The sequence below is a fragment of the Carcharhinus amblyrhynchos genome, chromosome 3, assembly GCF_965287045.1.
Source record: "Carcharhinus amblyrhynchos chromosome 3, sCarAmb.v2.hapA, whole genome shotgun sequence".
Taxonomy (NCBI): domain Eukaryota; kingdom Metazoa; phylum Chordata; class Chondrichthyes; order Carcharhiniformes; family Carcharhinidae; genus Carcharhinus; species Carcharhinus amblyrhynchos.
Window position 1 is genome coordinate 114073643 of NC_137326.1, and position 18791 is coordinate 114092433.

The following is an 18791-nucleotide window of genomic DNA, read 5'->3' on the forward strand; positions in this document are numbered from 1 at the left end:
GGCCAATTGAAATTGGTCGCTACTGCAGCCTGTGCACCAACAGCAGATCTGTGCGGAAGTCAACGACATTGTCCATGTACAAAGAAGCTATGACCTGAGTGCCTCCACTGTCTGGGATGGTCACTCCTCCTATGCCTGAATCCTGCCTGATGGACTCAGCAAAACACTGGAGAGAGGACAGCCTTCTCTGACTCCAGATCTAACTGGGATGTGGTGTGGTACGGTGTCACAAGGGCAGCATGGTGGCACAATGATTAGCGCTGCTGCATCACAGCACCAGGAACCCAGGTTCAATTCCAGCCTTAGGTGACTGTGTGAAGTTTGCACATTTTCCTCGTGCCTGCATGGGTTTCCTCCAGGTGCTCCAGTTTCCTCCCATGCTCTAAAGATATGCAGGTTAGGTGGATTGGCCATGCTAAATTGACACCTAGCGTCCAGGGGATTAGTAGGGTAGACCACAAAGAGTCATGAATGAAGCCCAGTCCATCAAGCAAACCAGCGTGATCGCCTCCATTGACTCTGTCTACACTTCTCGCTGCCTCAGAAAAGCAGCCAGCATAATCAAGGATCCCACGCACCCCAGACATACTCTCTTCCACCTTCTTCCATCAGGAAAAAGATACAAAAATCGGAAATCACATACCAACCAACTCAAGAACAGTTCTTTTCCCTGCAGCCATCATTCTTTTGAATGGACTACCTCATATTAAATTCATCTTTCTCTTCTCCCTAGTCAAGACTGTAACACTACATTCTGCACTCTCTCCTTTCCTTCTCTATGTACAGTATGCTTTGTCTGTATAGTGCACAAGAAACAATAATTTTCACTGCATACTAATACATGTGATAAATCAAATCAAATCAAAAGGTGGAGTTATGAGGATAGGGCCTGGGTGGGATTTCTGTTGGTGCAGGCTCAATGGGCTGAATGGCCTCCTTCTGCACTGTAGTAATTCTACTAAAAATACCCAAGAGCTTTCAAATTCCGGTGTTATAGCCCAAGGTATTTTGTCATGTTTCAGTTATGCTTGCTGGCAATGATGACGATTAATGGAAACAGTCTCATAATGTTTTAGTGCCAATGCTACAAGGAGACATAACCTTGGCTATCAGCAAAGATACACTCACTGGTAAACTCTACCACTGACCCCGCCATAATATGTGGGGCCGGGGGATGCCACCTAACTTGCAGAGGGTCAGTAAGCTCATGTTGAACCAAGTGGCTACATGGTGTGGTCTGGCCCATGCAGCTGTCAGTTTGTGTTGCTGGTGATTCTCAGAACAGAAGGACATATCACAAGGTTCAGGTCTGCTCACAGGTGCTGTGGTCCTGTTCACTTCAATCAGTGCTCTAAATATTCAATATCTAATTGCACAAGGACTTAGTCCAGGGACACAATAATTGGGTCCCATTTGTGATCTGAACTGGCCACTGCACCCTTTCCATGTTACCCTATATGTTCTCCTCCATTCTTTTCAGAGGTGTACTGAAATATGAGACAGGGTCAACCAGAAAACATCAAGCTCATTTATTTAACAGAAAATGCGTCTCCAGACTCCAGACATGCCAAATTCCATTTACATTGCTCACTTTCACGTCTCTGCTTGAAAAATTGGGGTAAAAAATAATAAACTGTGTTCACCATCACTTTTTCCTGGGGTGGTTTTCTTGTTTATTTTCATCATTTTTCTTTCTTGGCAACTTAAATTAGATTCTCCATACTTTTAGCTGACCTGGGTCTACAATGCACATTTTCTTATTTGAAGACTGACTTTCCGTAGCATCCTTAGTTCTATTTTATTGTGTTCACATCATGAACTTGGATGTGTTGTTCACTTTTTCTCTATCAATGGTTCATTGGTATTCCTATCTGTAAAATTCCACTAACTCCCTGCACAACAGGTGTGGATTTAATGCTGTGTGGATATGCACTTAATTTGGCTTTCAAGAAACTGGCATCTTGAACCAATTGCCCACATTTATACTGCTGCATCCAGTTCTATTCTCTTAGCATCAGGTTCGTAGGTTTGGATATTAATAGAGTGAGTTGAGCAGGCAGTGGTCAGAGTGGGGAGAGGAAATACAGAAGGGAAATGTCCCTGTATACCCACATACTGTGGGGTTTCACTTAACTTGCTCCTTGACAGCTTCCCTGCGCCAGCCACCTCAATGGACAAGCTTTGCTTCCAGTCAGAAGAGGAAGAGAAGAGCAGCTACAGGAGCAGAGAGGTCTGATCCCCAAATCCGGGGATAGGGTAGACCTCAATCTTGGAGCAAGGTGGGGTGTTCAACCCCCGACCCCTAGGTCTTTGTGTGAGGGGGTCTGAAGAAGGTGGGGGAGTTCGACAAGATGGGGGACAGTGGGATGCACTGCTGCCTTTTCTGATCAAGGTGCAGTGGAACTGTCCTTGCTTCCCTTCAGCTGGCAAGTTTCCAAAGCTTTGGAAAATCCAGTTGGAAACAGTTAAACCAGCAAAGCAACTTAAATCAAAGGCTACTAGCTTCATTAAAGGATTTATATTGCCAACATGCCTCCTGGGAGGGGGTTGGTTGTCTGCTCCCTCACGTGCCTCTGTTAAACTCAGAAGTGTGTGGATAGGAGGCAGGTCGGTGTTGGTTTTGAGATTTTTAAAAAAGTGTTAACATCTGACCTGACGCCAATACAACCAACTCCCCAGGATAAAGAAGCTAGGTTATAGTAGTACAAGTGCTGAAGGCTGATTCCTGGATACTGGTTCAAGATGAGCCAGTGCTAGTTGCCCAAGGGCAGATGACAGTCAACCACATTGCTGTGGCTCTGGAGTCACATGTAGGCCAGACCAGATAAGGACAGCAGATTTCCTTCTATAAAGGACATCAGTGAACCAGATGGGCTTTTCTGACAATCGACAATGGTTTCATAATCATCAGTAGATTCTTAATTTCAGATTGATTGGGTTAAAAAAAAGCGCATAATTCACAATTGTATAAAAAGTTGAGTAAAGCTGCAAAGTTGATTAAATATACATTCATTTAATTTTCTGTGCTTTGTTAACCCTATCATCAAATTTGATGAATTGTCCAGGATTGTTTGCCAGTTATGTTTATTTGTAGATTATTAATAGTAGTTGTACGAATAATAGATATTGAAGAGTTTTATCCTCACCATCTGGGCAGTAATCTGGTGGAATACATCACTTATCCCATTGATTTGAATGTTTATTTTAAAATAAAGTATTTATTCAATTCTGTTTTGAAGGCTGCTGCTTTTTTTGTTTCCATCACTCTTTCAGGCAGTGCATTTCACACCATAGCCATTTGTCCTCTCATGTCACCACTGGTTCTTTTGCAATCACCTGAAACCTGTCTTTGCTCTCTAACTGCCCCTTCTGTCACTTGAAACAGTTTCTCCTTATTTATTCTCTCAAAACCATTCATGATTTTGAGAATATCTATTAACAATCTCTGCTGTAAGGAGAACAACTCAACCTCTCCACATATCTGAAAACTTTCCATGTCCTTTCCAAACACTGACCTTGCCACAATCACCTTTCCACCCTTCCCATTCAATGAAAAATGTCAAAAGTTCATGCAAGGTTGTGTCTTTTTTCCCAGCTTTCCTTTTTTATTAATTAAAACGAAGAACCTTAAGCTTACCGCATTTTTTCATTTTCATTTTGCATCTCTCCTCAATGCATCGGCTGCAAGCGGCTGTTTCCTGCAATGGTGGACAGACCCTGCTATAGTACGCACAGAGTCTGGTCACCTCCACCTCTCGCTGTGCATCCTGCATCTCTGAGAGTTTATGAAAGTCAAAACAGGTTGGCTCTCGACTGCCAGGGGATTCTGTAGGGACACCACACAGGACACTGATTACTGAAATAGTCCTCATAATGGCTGAGTGTATTACACTGATATCATAAACAGAGCCTTCAACAATCTCAAAGTATCAATGCTTAGTTCCTCACAATTATTTATTGGCTATGAAACTGGGATTTTGGACCACTGCGTAAGTCATCTTTAGTCACAGTTGCTTCTTTCTAAATTTTTAAGACTCAATTGGAAAAGGGAAAACTTGATTGGAAATTGAAAAACTTGATGAAATTAATCACAGTTTTTATATTTCATAACCAAATCTAGAACGAAGCTCATTTCATGATTTAGCAGAGTTGAAAAATAAACCTACATAGTAATTCTAAACTATGATGAAATGTATCGGTTTTGAAAGTTAGCTTTGGAAACTGAAAGTGAGTTTAAGTAGTTTACTTATCTGTGTCACAAGTAGGCTTACGTTAACACTGCAGTGAAGTTACTGTGAAAATGCCCTAGTTGGCACACTCAGGTGCCTGTTCAGGTATACTGAGGGAGAATTTACTGTGGCCAATGCACCTAACCAACATGTCTTTCAGACTGTAGGGGGAAATCGGAGAACCTGGAGGAAACCCACACAGACACGGACAGAATGTGCAAACTCTGCACAGACAGTGACCCAAGCCAAGAATCAAACCCGGGTCCCTGGCACTGTGAGGCAGCAGCGCTAACCACTGTGCCACGGTGCCACCCAGATTTAGTAGTAATATATGTTGCAATGTTTTCAGTATGAATGGACTTTTATTAGATAAAAATTATTGACTGCACCAACTTATTGATTTTCAGAGGCAAGGTAAGAATGTAAAAGAGGGTAGTTCTGTTAGCTCTGTGCATGAGACTGTGAACACATTTTAGTGTGTAACAGAAAAGGAAAGCCTGCTGGAGCCCTCAATGTAGTTTATTTCAGCAGCACTAGAATCCTCGGTTATACAGACTAAACACATAACAAGGTGGATTAACCACACAGAGCCTGGGAGAGTAACAGATTTTCCTGCCAGGTTTGTGATTCTGATTAACAGATTTTCCTGCCTGGAATGAAAAGATAAAAGGGTATCAGTGAAGGGGAAAAGCTGGTAATGAAGAAATGAGAAGAGGCTAGAGGAAAGAGAAAATGAAGGGGAAATAGATGGAGATGGAGGAAAGAAAATAGGCGCTAATAAAACAAGAAATAATCACAAAAATGTTATGGTGCAGAAGGAGGCCTTTCAGCCCATTATTTCTGCACCAGCTCTTCAAATGAGCATTGTAACAAGATGAGTACCAGCTTAAACTAGGTTGGAGAAAGAAGTGTGAAATTGAGTTGAAGGAGGCAGGAAGAAAATTGTCAGAATGAATTGGAAGGGCTTTGAGGAGGAGACAGAGTCTCTGTGAACTGGTAGGGTGTTGGTTGGGTACAGTGCACATGGGCAGCAAATGGGGGCTTGAATGTAGGAAAGCAACTTTTGTAATAATATCTGGGAACTGATAGTTTGATTGGTTTGTTGAAGTTCCAAAAGTCTTTTTGATTAAGTATCTATTAATTGTGTTATATAAGAATACCTAAAATTAATCAGAATGTACCAATTTAATTCAGATGCATGCTATCAGTTCCTCCTAGAAATATGTTGCTAGTTTGTGCCCTCAACATTTGGTTTTCTCCCTTTAGGCTTCCATGTGCTTCTGTCTTATTGCTGCATCACAACTTAAAACAATTTTAAAACAGAGTTGAATTGCAACGAGTTGTGAATCTATGGATTTTGTGGATGCTGGGACAGTGCACAAATTTAAAGAGGAGTTAGACAGATTTTTAATTGGCAATGGGTTGAAGGGTTTTGGGGAGAAGGCAGGAAAATGGGGATGAGGAGCATATCAGCCACGATCGAATGGTGGAATGGACTCGAAGGGCTGAATGGCCTAATTCTGCTCCATATCTTATGAACTTATGAATGTTTGTATAACTATGTGCAACTACTTATTTTCACAGTTAAAATCAGCTTGTAATCAGTGCCGTTTTTAAGGGGTCAATTTTCTGGGAATTGTGTCAACATTTTGAGACTATTGGCTTGCTTTTGTTATTTTTCCAGGCTGGCATAGTATCTTCAAATTTTACCAAGCAGGAGGAGGTCAAGTAGCCTAGTGTATTTGTGTCGAAACTTTGAAAGAGTTCTCCAATGTGCCCCATTCTCTTTTCTTTCCCATAGTCTTGAAAAAAATGTTCCTTTTGTAGCATGTAGCCTTTTTGTATAAGTCACTGAATCAGAAAAATCAACAAAAACAATATTTTCATAGCTTAGACACAGTTTAATATCTCAGTGCATCATGGAACGAAATTGGTGATATGATATAAAAATATTTACTTTTTATTTCATTGTTAATCCAGTTTAAAAAGCTGGGTACCCTGGAGTAAACCCCTGGTTTGCCACGCTGGCCACAGCCATCCCCCCAGGATGTAATCCCATACAGGTAATAGTGTTTAGACATAGGATCTATGCAGGTCAGTGGTCCTCCAGAGTCTCCCTATAACAGGAGAAGACAACATATATACATTATTCAAATTCCAATGTAGCAACATTTATTTTTCCCGATTTTCGCATTCCTTTTCTGTTCTGCCTGAGGTATTATTCCGCAAGTTCCATTCATCATAGAATCATTGAATCCTACAGTGCAGAAAGAGGCCCTTCGGCCCATTGAGTCTGCACCAACCACAATCCCGTCCAGGCCCTACCGCCATATCTCCGCATATTTTACCCACTAATCCCTCTAACCTAAGCATCTTAGGACACTGAGGGACAATTTTATAATGGCCAATCAACCTAACCTGCACATCTTTGGACAGTGGGAGGAAACCGGAGCACCCTGAGGAAACCCAAGCAGACATGAGGAGAATGTGCAAACTCCACACAGACAGTGACCTGAGCTAGGAATCGAACCCAGGTCCCTGGAGCTGTGAAGCAGCAGTGCTAACCATGGTGCTACCGTGCTGCCCTTTCTGATATCTTGGTTATCTCATCATTATTTGTGTCGGAGCCCAGACAGTGATTGAGGAAGTAACCGCTGCTTAAGCAATGATTTGACAACCTATTCACCTGTTAGAAGTCTCACAGCTCCAGGGGCCCGGGTTTGATTCCAGCCTTGGGAGACTGGCTTTGTGGAGTTTGCACAATCTTGCCGTGTCTGCGTTGGTTTCCTCCGGGCTCCGGTTTCCTCCCACAGTCCAAAGATGTGCAGGTTAGGTGGATTGGCTGCACTATATTGCCCCTTAGTGTCCTGGGATGTGTAATTTAGGGGAATTGGTGGGGTAAATAATAAGATGCCTGGGAAACATGCTCTTTCAGAGAATTAGTAGAGGTTCAATAGACCGAATGGCCTCCCTCTGCACTGGAGGGATTCTATGATTATCAGCTACACTGCACATGCTTAGTGAGATATTGAAGGAGTCTGCCTCCAGTGTGAGTGCCATGATGTCTCAGATCTTCATGCTGATGTGTGCTTCCGTGGAAAGAGTGGCCACCTGCACGGATCATCAGTCACAGGAGTCAACTGACTGCACACTCAGAATGTCACGGTAGGTGGGATTGAGGATAGCCTCGCCTTGGCTCTTTAGTGCCTCAGCATAAATGCAGCAAAGTGATCTGTGCAGTGCAGGTAGGCCATGAAAAGGATGATCTCTTGCCATCCCCTCCATCTTAGTTAAACCCCAATATTGAATCATTGAAATAACCAAAATATTCTCTCCTGGCTGGGTCACTGTCTGTGTGGACTCTACATGTTCTGCCCGTGTTTGCATGGGTTTCCTCCAGGTACTCCAGTCTCTTCCCACACTCCAAAGAAGTGCAGGTTATGTGGATTAGTCATGCTAAGTTGTCCCATAGTGTCTCAATTTAGGGGGATCAGTGGGGTAAATATGTGGGGTTACAGGGATAGGGCCTGGATAAGTTGCTCTATATGAGAATCGGTACAGACTCGATGGGCCAAATAGCCTTCCTCTGCACTGTAGGGATTCTATGATTCTAAGTACCACAGTTAGGACAAATTCTGTCTTTAACAATCTTTTTATACATACTTCCTGTTGATGTTGCAGTAGAATGACAAGGAGCCCTGCTTGTTTTAGTTTCTGTCATATACTGGAGCTGCCAAGATACATTTTGGCGCCGATTTTTGCCAATTGGTTGTGAATAGCTAACTTGGCATAGAATAGAAACCCAACCTGGACTTGTCTGGGCTCAATGACTTAGCTGGTTGCCCAGCCTACAGGACAACTGGAAAAATCCAGATCTTCTCAGTTACTATTACAATAGTAACAAATTTTAATAATAAATTCATGTAAAGTAATTACTAATTTGGCAATATTTTCATCATGACACTGTCCTTAGACATAATACGACATAATATTGAATGATACGTTCAACTTAATTTACCTTCCAGATGGAAAAGTATGTATACTCCCACAATGTGAAATCAAGGATAGATATTGCATTTTCATATTTTTATGGGTTTCATTTGATGGGTTGTGACAATTTGGATGTGGCTTCCACTGACCCCCAATTGTGTCCAACATGAGTTTCTACCTATATGTGATCTCTAACAACAAGAAGGACAACAGCAGCAATCCTGTGGGAACATCATCACCTCCACGTTTCTCTCTAAGCCACATGCCATTACCACGGCATTGAATTTGCCAGTCCAGGCAAAGCAAATCAGGTACTGGACCAGCTGGGATCCACTTCTGTGCAAAGTGAGACACAAGATGCTCAAAAGTTGGGCCAATGAGACAGTTTCTAAAGAAATTAAACCATTTGTTACCCGTAAGGATATAGAGTTGCCAGGATGGCATCATACTCTGGGGAGCAAGAGTAATTGTCCCTGTACTAGGCAGAGAGGTGCTTGTAATGGAATTACACAGTGCTCAACTGGGCACCTCAAAGATGAAGATGCTTGCCAGATGTTGAGTGGTAGCCTGGCAATGATGCCGACATCAAGAGTCTCATCAAGCACTGTGAACAGTGCCAATTGCAACAAAGGTTGCAGGCCCTCTGTACCCTTGGGAATGGCCAGGCCAGCCATGGGCGTGAGTCCATATTGATTGCATTGGTCCATTCATGGGCACAACACTTCTGCTCTTCTTGATGCACTCTCTAAGTGGATGGACTTTTTTGAGATGAAGCCTCCCACATTGCACACTATCATGGAAAGATTACACCAATGTTTTTCCACCCTTGGAATACCTGAAGTCAGAGTCTGACAATGCAACAAGTGCTGAGTTTCAAAACTTCACCATGCTCAATGGTATCAAATACATAAGAATTACACTTTACCACCCAGCATCCAACAGACTGGCTGAGTAAGGCATCCAAGTTTTTAAACCTGGCCTAAAGAAGCAGTCAGAAGTAACCCTGGAGACCAGAATCTCATGCTTCTTTCTTGGCTATTGGACAATTCCACATACAACAATGGTAGTCCTGACAGCAGAGATGTTAACGAACTATTGTCTCAGAACAGGATTGAACCTCGTATTTCCAAATTTGCCGGGTAGGGTAGAGGCTAGAAAACAAGTTATGATTCATGTCAGTCAACACGGCCGCTTATAGTGGATGACGCTGTATATGTGAGGAATTTTGGTAGTGGGACAAGTTCGGTCCCTGGCATTCCTGCCTCTAAAATTGGACCCCTGTCTTATGTAGAAGGAAGGATCATCCAAAAATACATCGACCATTTGAGAAAAAGAGTGCCAGCAGCCAATTTTGCCATCAGGAAGTACATTGCCATCAGGAAATGTTGCCAATTGTTTTAACACTAAACATAAGAACATAAGAAATAGGAGCAGGAGTAGGCCATCTAGCCCCTCGAGCCTACCCCACCATTCAATAAGATCATGGCTGATCTGAAGTGGCTCAGTTCCACATTCCCGCCCTCTCCCCATAACCCTTAATCCCCTCACCTATCAAAAACCTATCAACCCGTGTCTTAAATATATTTAGCGAGGCAGCCTCCACCACTTCAATGGGCAGAGAATTCCAGACATTCACCACCCTTTGAGTGAAGAAGTTCCTCCTCAACTCCGTTCTAAACCGCCCCCCACTTTATCTTGAGGCTGTTCCCTCTAGTCCTATGGTCCTTTCTGAGCGGGAAGAGCCTCTCCACCTCTATCCTATCCATCCCATTCATCATCTTATATGTCTCAATGAGATCTCCCCTCATTCTTCTAAACTCTTAACGAGTACAAGCCTAGTTTATTCAGCCTCTCCTCATAGTTCAACCCCCTCAACTCCGGTATCAGCCTGGTAAACCTCCTCTGCACTCCCTCCAAGGCCAAAATATCCTTGCATAAGTGCGGCGACCAAAACTGCACACAGTACTCCAGCTGCGGCCTCACCAATGCCCTATACAGCTGCAGCAAGACCTCCCTACTTTTATATTCAATCCCCCTCGCTATGAAGGCCAGCATCCCATTCGCCTTCCTGACCACCTGCTGCACCTGCAGGCTGGGTTTTTGCGACTCATGCACAAGGACCCCGGGGTCCCTCTGCACCGTCGCATGCTGCAGTTTTTCGCCATGTAAGTCATAATCCTTCCTACCATTATTCCTACCAAAGTGGACAACTTCACATTTGCCATCATTAAATTCCATTTGCCATTTCCTGGCCCATTCGCCCAGCCTATCTAGATCCTTCTGCAGACTCTCCACACCCTCCGCACAATTTGCCGTTCCACCAATCTTGGTGTCATCAGCAAATTTCGACACCAGGTAAAGTACCTGGTCTTCTTGTGGCAGTATAGTTGATGCCTCCATGGTACCTGGTTCTCCCGTGGGAGCACAGTCGATGCCTCCATGGAAACAGATAGAACCGAGATGCCTGTGCCTGAAGTGGCACCTGTGATTTCGGTTGACATTAATCCTGTGGACATGCCTCAGACAGAGGAGTTAAGCTGCTTCACAAATATTCCGAAACCCCCTGAAAAACTTAATTTAGAATTGGCTAAATGTTTAATTATCTCAGACTGTGTAAACTGATGTGGTGATTGTCCCTTTAAGGATCGATCGGCACAGTAAGGTCGCGTGATCTGGGGAACCAATTGTGGAACAGGATGGGGATTAATCAGGCAACCATGGATTTCAGTAATGAGAGCCATTTCTGGAGGTGATTGCAGCCATGAGGTTGCAAACCTCTGTATTGTTTTAACCTGTAAGTAAAATAGTTGTGTTTTCCCTAAACTGGTGAATGGGCATTATTTACAAAATGCGGACACTAAACTGTAAAATTTGTCCTCAGAAGTGTTAGCTTTTGGATTATTTGCTCTCAATACGTTTTTTCAGGTTTGGCATCTCGGATCATTTCCATAAACAAGCCTTTGCCCACAAGTGACCTGAATAAAATCCGTACCTGCCCAATATCTGTCGATGGTCAAGGACTGTTAGCAATAACTCCGCTTCTCCTTCTACAGACGCTGCCTGATCTGCTGAGCATTTCTTACATTTTCTGTCATCATTTCAGATCTCCAGTATCTGCAGCATTTTGCTTTCCAATTGTTGATATCTTACCTGGCAGGAGTCAACGCTGCCTGATAGGTAGCCAGCACAGAACATTTGATTGGTGACCAATTCCTTTCCAAGTGCAGACTTACATGTACTCTGACCTAGCAAAGGCACTTTTGCTTCTATTAGTACATCTGCAGATGGGCCATCTGTTTGTAGGAATACAAGAGAACCATAAATCAATACACACAATAACCTTTACATTAATGGAGCATTATTGTCTGCCAGTACAGAACTTCCCTGCAGTTCATAGTATTTAAAAAAAAAGACCCTATCTCTGGAGACCTGGTGATATGAAGGATTGACGTTTTTCTGTCATCAGGTCTCAAACTTAAGCTAATAAGTGTTACCAGACAGAAGGGGGGCTGTTGGGGAGAGGGCTTTATGTGGGGGAAGAGAGGATGAAGGGGTGCAGTGATGATGGGAGGAAGTTGGATTAAGAAAGATGAGTAGGAAAAATAGTAATTAAGGAAGAGAGCTGACAGCAGATCCATTTTAATATTGCTTCACAAAAACTATGATCATTGCACTGCCCCTTCATCAGGTGATGAAGGAGTAGCGCTACAAAAGCTCACGATTCCAAATAAACCTGTTGGACTTTAACCTGGTGTCGTGAGACTTCTTACTGTCCTTTAAGACAGATCTCAGAACATCCCTATATGACCAAGCTTTTGGCTATCTGACCCTGATGTGGCTTTGTTTTATAATGTTCCTGTGAAGTGTCTTGGAGCACTTTCATTATGGTGAAAGTGCTTTCTCTCATATCTATGTATAAGTGGTTGCTGCTGTTATTGAAAGGAGATAATTGAAGAGATACCACACCAATGTTTAAGGTAATAAAAGGTATAGTAAAGGCAAATCCAGGAACACTGCTTAAAATTTACAATTGATATTAGGAAGTTCTCCACACAGCAACTGACATCCAAGTGGAACATTGGAGCAAAAGTCCTGTGAGGATTTAAGGAACTTATTTGTGCTTGTACTTTTGTCCAAACTTTGATTTACTGGCTATCTCCTTAAAACCAACCATTGGCTTAGGGATTCCTAACACAGTACTGTGAAGGTTTTTTGTTATAGTCACCTGGTTACAGGGGGTGGTGCCTAGTCACTGGGGGCAGCACAGTGGCAAAGTACTGCTGCCTCACAGTGCCAGGAACCTCAATTCAATTCCTGACTTGGGTCACTGTCTGTGTGGAGTTTGCTCATTCTCCCTGTGTCTGCGTGAGTTTCCTCCGAGTGCTCCAGTTTCCTCCCACAATTCAAAGATGTGCAGGTTAGGTGAATTAACTGTGCTAAATTCCCCCTCAGTGCACCCGAACAAGCACCGGAGTGCGGCAATTAGGAAAGTTTCACAGTAACTTAATTGTAGTGTGAATGTAAGCTTACTTGTGACTAATAAACAAACTTTACTTGGTACAAACTTAAGAAGGACACTGTTTCCGATTTACAGACAGTTTGAGAAAATCACCTTGGCTCTTAAATATCTATCCCTTTATGAGGGATGGATTTACAATGAAACACACCGTGCCTGGGCAGAGGGCTCTGACCAATGTGGGGGGGGCCCTGCTGGCTAGTGGTTGTGGGCACCAGTCAAAGCCTGATAACTCTACATTTGCTGATAGGCTCATTTGTATTTGTTGAGCCATCAGTGGGCAATGCAGAGTGAAATCAGATTCTGATTAGTTGAGTCTGAAAGAGCGGGAAAAGAGTAGTCCAAACATTGGGGCATGCGCGAGGAAGGAGAGAGACAGAGGTTGCCATTCACCTCCCCTCCCCTGCTCTTCCTCCTGGCCACCGCGATAGACAACGAGATCTTTCTTCAGGATCTCTCAGCTGGTGTTTGTCACTTGGCCAAACACAGCATGGATACAGAGTGGGCAGCAGGGTGCCCCCAGATCCTATCTCCACAGGAAACTGCTGAGGGGCAAGTTCAGGTCGGTCCATTCCCCCATGTGGAAGAGAGATTTATGTCAGGTGGTTGGTGCCCAACCTGTAATGTGAACATGGGCAGTACAAGCCCCTGTGGCTGCCTAGTCTCTCCACTCTTTTTACAGCTTGAAGCCGGACTTCAAGCCCGAACTCTGGTGAGCAGCTCCAGAATAGAACCTGCAGTCATTTCAGACCAAGGTTGTGATGTATCTGTACATATCCCCAAACCCTCCAACTCATGGAGCAAGTCAGGAAATATAAACTGCACCATATCAAATATACTTGTTTGTATTTTCAAAGCTCATTGTATTATCCTTTTTTCTTTTATCAAACCAGACAATTGATCTGGTTGGGTCTTTCTTTCTTGTTGCTGGGAGATATGTTTTGGAAAATGAAAAGGAAAAGTTTGGAAAGTGTTCTTGAATTGAACTTTCATCTAACAGACAGAGTGTTAGAGAGGATGTGAAAGAGACTCTGATAGCACGATAGTCACATGTGTAGGAGATATGATTACAGAACAAAAATGCACTTCTGCCTGTGTGGGAAGGGTCCAGGGGAAAGATCTGGGAATTTTTTTGGGAATGGTGATCGTCCTTCCTCTAAATGTTTCAAACAAAATCTCTTTTAAGTTTATCTTCTGGACTGGGAGGAATGGCTAATTGGAGGCAGTGTTAGTGGAGAATGTCATTGCAATTGACTCAGTTTATTCCATCTTAATAATATGCCAGATATTGAACTTGCATGCTCTGGTAGACTGTTTAATATTGCTGCGTTTTACAGACATGAATGGGCTTCATGAGATGATGGAAACACAGCTGAAATGATTAGCAGCCGATTTTCATTCTATATGTGATTTGTATCAATGGGAAATCAATCACGTGTTTGTCAGTACAGTCGAGGCGCAAAGGGGCCACCACTACGTTAATAAATGTGCCTTTCCAGGCTGCCAGTGAGTTATTTTCATTCCAAGGTTAGTATGTTTCCCACTACACTGCCGTTGTTATGTCAGTGTGATTGACTTGTGTTCTCTCTGTACCTTGATCCAGCAGTCACAAAACAATTGATTATCTTCATAGTGTTAACCAGACTCCAGAGATTGTGAGAATGGAAACCATGAGGGGATGGGGAGATGGGGGAGGAGAGTATGTGAGGGGATGGGGGAGGAGAGTGTGTGAGGGGATGGGGGAGGAGAGTGTGTGAGGGGATGGGGGAGGAGAGTGTGTGAGGGGATGGGGGAGGAGAGTGTGTGAGGGGATGGGGAGGCCAGTGTGTGAGGGGATGGGGGAGGAGAGTATGTGAGGGGATGGGGGAGGAGAGTGTGTGAGGGGATGGGGGAGGAGAGTGTGTGAGGGGATGGGGGAGGAGAGTGTGTGAGGGGATGGGGAGGAGAGTATGTGAGGGGATGGGGGAGGAGAGTGTGTGAGGGGATGGGGGAAGAGAGTGTGTGAGGGAATGGGGAGGAGAGTGTGTGAGGGGATGGGGGAGGAGAGTGTGTGAGGGGATGGAGGTGGGGAGTGTGTGAGGGGATGGGGGAGGAGAGTGTGTGAGGGGATGGGGGAGGAGAGTGTGTGAGGGGATGGGGGAGGAGAGTGTGTGAGGGGATGGGGGAGGAGAGTGTGTGAGGGGATGGGGGAGGAGAGTGTGTGAGGGGATGGGGGAGGAGAGTGTGTGAGGGGATGGGGGAGGAGAGTGTGTGAGGGGATGGGGGAGGAGAGTGTGTGAGGGGATGGGGGAGGAGAGTGTGTGAGGGGATGGGGGAGGAGAGTGTGTGAGGGGATGGGGAGGAGAGTGTGTGAGGGGGTTAGCAAGGGTTGCAGACTGGTGTATGGGGGCCGGGTTGCATTTTGGAGGGGGGGTGAGAGTTTGTGAGGGGGGAATGGGTGGGAGAAGAGTCGAGTGAATGTTGTTTGAAATCCAGAATCACATTTTCAGAGTTAAAGGATGAATCCCATTTTTGTAGAGCTTGAATTGAAACTGATAAAAATGTCGGATTGACTGCAAATGCTGGCTCCTTCAGACACTTCATTAAAATCAAGATTTCTTTAGCAATATGAAGCAATATCAGCAATCTGGCATCAAACACACAGAAAACTGAAAGTGAGGCAAAAGGACAAATCTAAGCAAAAAAAAAGCTTGTCATTTTACTTAAAAAAATTCAAAGTATTGAACAGTGCACAAAAGTGTTCTTTCAAGTTAAAAAGCAGTCATCTTTTTTTTATTTTTGCAGCTTCTGCCTTTAAGTTGTGGGGTGAGGGTGGGTGGTGTCGGGAGGGGTGTAAGGTCACAGGGTGGAATCAAAAATGAACGTGAGTGCAGGGCCCCACAGGCTGTAAATCCACTTCTGCTTTATGCCCATTCTCTGTCCTCAACATCTGTATTGTGTCCATAACTCCCACTCTCTGTCCTCAACATCTATATTCTGTCCATAACTCCCACCCTGTCCTCAACATCTGTATTCTGTCCATAAATCCCAATCTCTGTGCTCAACATCTGTATTCTGTCTATAAGTCCCACTCTCTGTCCTCAACATGTGTTCTTTCCATAGCTCCCACTCTCTGTCCTCAACATCTATATTCTGTCCATAACTCCCACCCTGTCCTCAACATCTGTATTCTGTCTATAAGTCCCACTCTCTGTCCTCAACATCTGTATTCTGTCCATAACTCCCACTCTCTGTCTTTAACATCAATCCACTATTTCTTCTTAATTCAATTTGCTACCTTTTCCTTTCATTTTCTGTAATAGTTCTCTTTGTGGACCCCATTCAAAAGCTTTCTGAAGGCCCATTTACATTGCATCCATCATATCAGTCACTTCTTTGAAGAACTCTATCTTGCTTGTCAAACAAGACTTTTCTTTCCAGTACTGTTTGGCTGCTTCAAATTACTTTCTCCTCATCTAGATATATGCTAATTTCACCTTTAACTAAAGATTCTACCATTTTCCCTGTTACAGACATTAAACTAATTGGCCTGAATTTACCCGGGTTAGCTATTTGTCCAGGTTAAAAAACACTGGAGCATTCTCCAGCATTCTTGCACACATCAATTCTCAATGAAGCCCGAAATTATAACTGTGTTGCTATTTAGAACAGAACTCACGTGTCAATCATTCATTTTGTTAATTAATTATCAAGAAACAGTGACCTAGACAGTTGTGAAAAATGTGATTACTTTCCTCCTTCTATCCTTGGGATTTGCCTTTCTATTTCTCCCCCTCACTTCCATTGCTTTTCTCCCCTTTCTAATCTAATTTGGTTCAATCAGTGTTGGGCAATCCCAGCTACTGAGTGGCTTTCCTCCATCTCAGTGGGCCACAAGATTGAAGTTGAGCATTTTCACGAACTATGACCCTTGAGTGAGATTGAATACATTTAGTACATCCCCACATATGATTAAATTATTAATCATTCATATATTAATAGAACTGTCATCAACTTCAAATGGTAAAAGCAAAAGAAAAGAAATATTTACACTTGTTTAGATGCAGAGGGAGCACACTGCTGTCATGGTCAATGTTGTGTGTAATTAGCATGCACCTTACTTCATGTGCCCTTGCTTTTCATGTCTATCACGCAGTTATACCGATAGGGAAAAAGTTACGTGGATGGAAACCAACAAATGTGATAACTCTGCGCGCGGGCGACAGTTAACAAAATGTCTTGCGGTCCATACTCAGAACACTGATGTGCCTCCAGGTTGCCCACCACTGGAGTGAGTGAATTTTTTTCAACTTCAATTTATTGCAGTACTTGTTTTAACCACTGAATGGTGCTGTCCAGAAATAACTTCTATTTTAATATGAACCCAGCTCTTCTCTGTTTGGAACTACTCCACTCCTGCACCGCTACCCTCCACCCACACCCCTCCCCCCCCACCCTCCTCTGCCCTCTATAACCTGTTCCCTTACTGTATTTTCCTGCCAATCACCTGATTGCTTTCTGCTGTAACCTTAATAGAATATCAGAAACCATCTGCACTCAATATTTATGCTCTAATTCTAATTAGCATAAACTATATTCCAAAATGCTGGAGTAAATGAAAAAAAAGGTTACATTGAGTTTTGCACCTTCTGTGACCTTAGGACACCCCGAAACACTTTCATAATCAATGATGCTCAACTGAAGTGCAGCCAGTGCTAAAATGTAGCAAATGAACCTTCCACAAACAGAAATGTAGACAATCTGATGCTTTGACCGATGTTGATTGAAGACTAAATATTGGCTAGGACACCAGGGATAATCCCCCTGCTCTTCTTCATGATAAGCATGGGAATTATGAAGATCTTTTACATCCATTTGGAAGAACAGAAAAGGCCTGGGCTCATCTAAAAGATGAAATTCCAACAATGGATTGTCAGCTGAGATCTTTATGCTCAAGTCCCTGGAGGGGGACCTAGACTTGTGACATTAAGATTAGAGCCCAGAGTGCTAGCAACTGAGTCACAAGTTCATTCTACACATTACAGGACACGACTTCAATTTTGGGACAATAACAAATTACAACCCCATATATACGCACATGGTACAGGATGCATTTGCCCATCTGATACAGGCAGAACTGTAATTTCATTATCCAGTTCTGCCTAGCTTGAACTGTACCAGTGCAGCCCAAGGGGCAACACTTCAAGGACCAGGTCAGATGATGTTCTGGAGTTGGGAGTACACAATGATTATACAAAATCTGTATAAAATATTTTGGGTAACACACAAGGAGTGATGTTTTATCATATGACACATTAGTTGGTATCAAAAGACAACCCTGGTGCTTATCGTTTCTTAACCTTTGGAATGATATACAGGTAGGGTGAATTTCCAAAATATGAAATTGACTTGCCTTCCTTGAAGAAGATTCTTTCCGTTTTCACTCCCATTACATCATGTAAGACATTTGCAGTGAATACCATGGGAATTAAATCAATAGCAACAGGCTAGTCATTTCATCTTGCTTGTCCACCTTACCTTCATAGAGTGAACCCCAACCAGCAATGTAACACATTGTTCCAGCAGGAAGCTCCCCAACGCTCTCTGGCAAACACACAAAGTTCACATGTTCTGATATGTCTATAGGCACCGTCAGCTCCAGGAGGGCAATGTCATTATTGAATGTTCTTTGATTAAACTAGAATAAACAGACATATAACTGTTAGTGTGTGAGTATATTTGTCATGAGTCTCATTCTGAATTCAACATTTTCTGAACCAGAGGGAATATGACTTGCTTCCTTATGTTCTGAATAAGGTTTAGTGCAGTGAGCGTCATTCCTAGTAGCCAGGATTTTCAATTCCTGGGAACTTTGAAAACTGAGCTTCCAGATGTTGGGGTGATTCTCCCTGCCCGCTGTGCTTCTCTAGCGCCGCAATAGGGCGGGAATCATGGCTTCCACGCATCTCCAGCTCTATGTTTTTTGGAATCATCAAAACTGGAAATCGGCGGGGAGTTGATTTAAATATTTAAATTTGAATTCAAATTTCATTCGTGGGCCCAGGACTGGTTTACTT

At 43.3% G+C, this 18791-nt stretch overlaps 1 protein-coding gene across 2 annotated transcripts in view; it reads right to left on the reverse strand.

Annotated features, from left to right (window-relative positions):
- Positions 1-18791, reverse strand: part of prss56 (serine protease 56) — a 55498-nt gene that overhangs the window by 23312 nt on the left and 13395 nt on the right. For both annotated transcript variants that reach the window (XM_080185763.1, XM_080185762.1), the window contains 4 exons: positions 18253-18412; positions 11370-11512; positions 6187-6346; positions 3638-3826 (listed from right to left, as the gene is read on the reverse strand). In XM_080185763.1, the coding sequence (XP_080041889.1) occupies positions 3638-3826; positions 6187-6346; positions 11370-11512; positions 18253-18412 (652 nt within the window). The remainder of the gene's footprint in view (positions 1-3637; positions 3827-6186; positions 6347-11369; positions 11513-18252; positions 18413-18791) is intronic.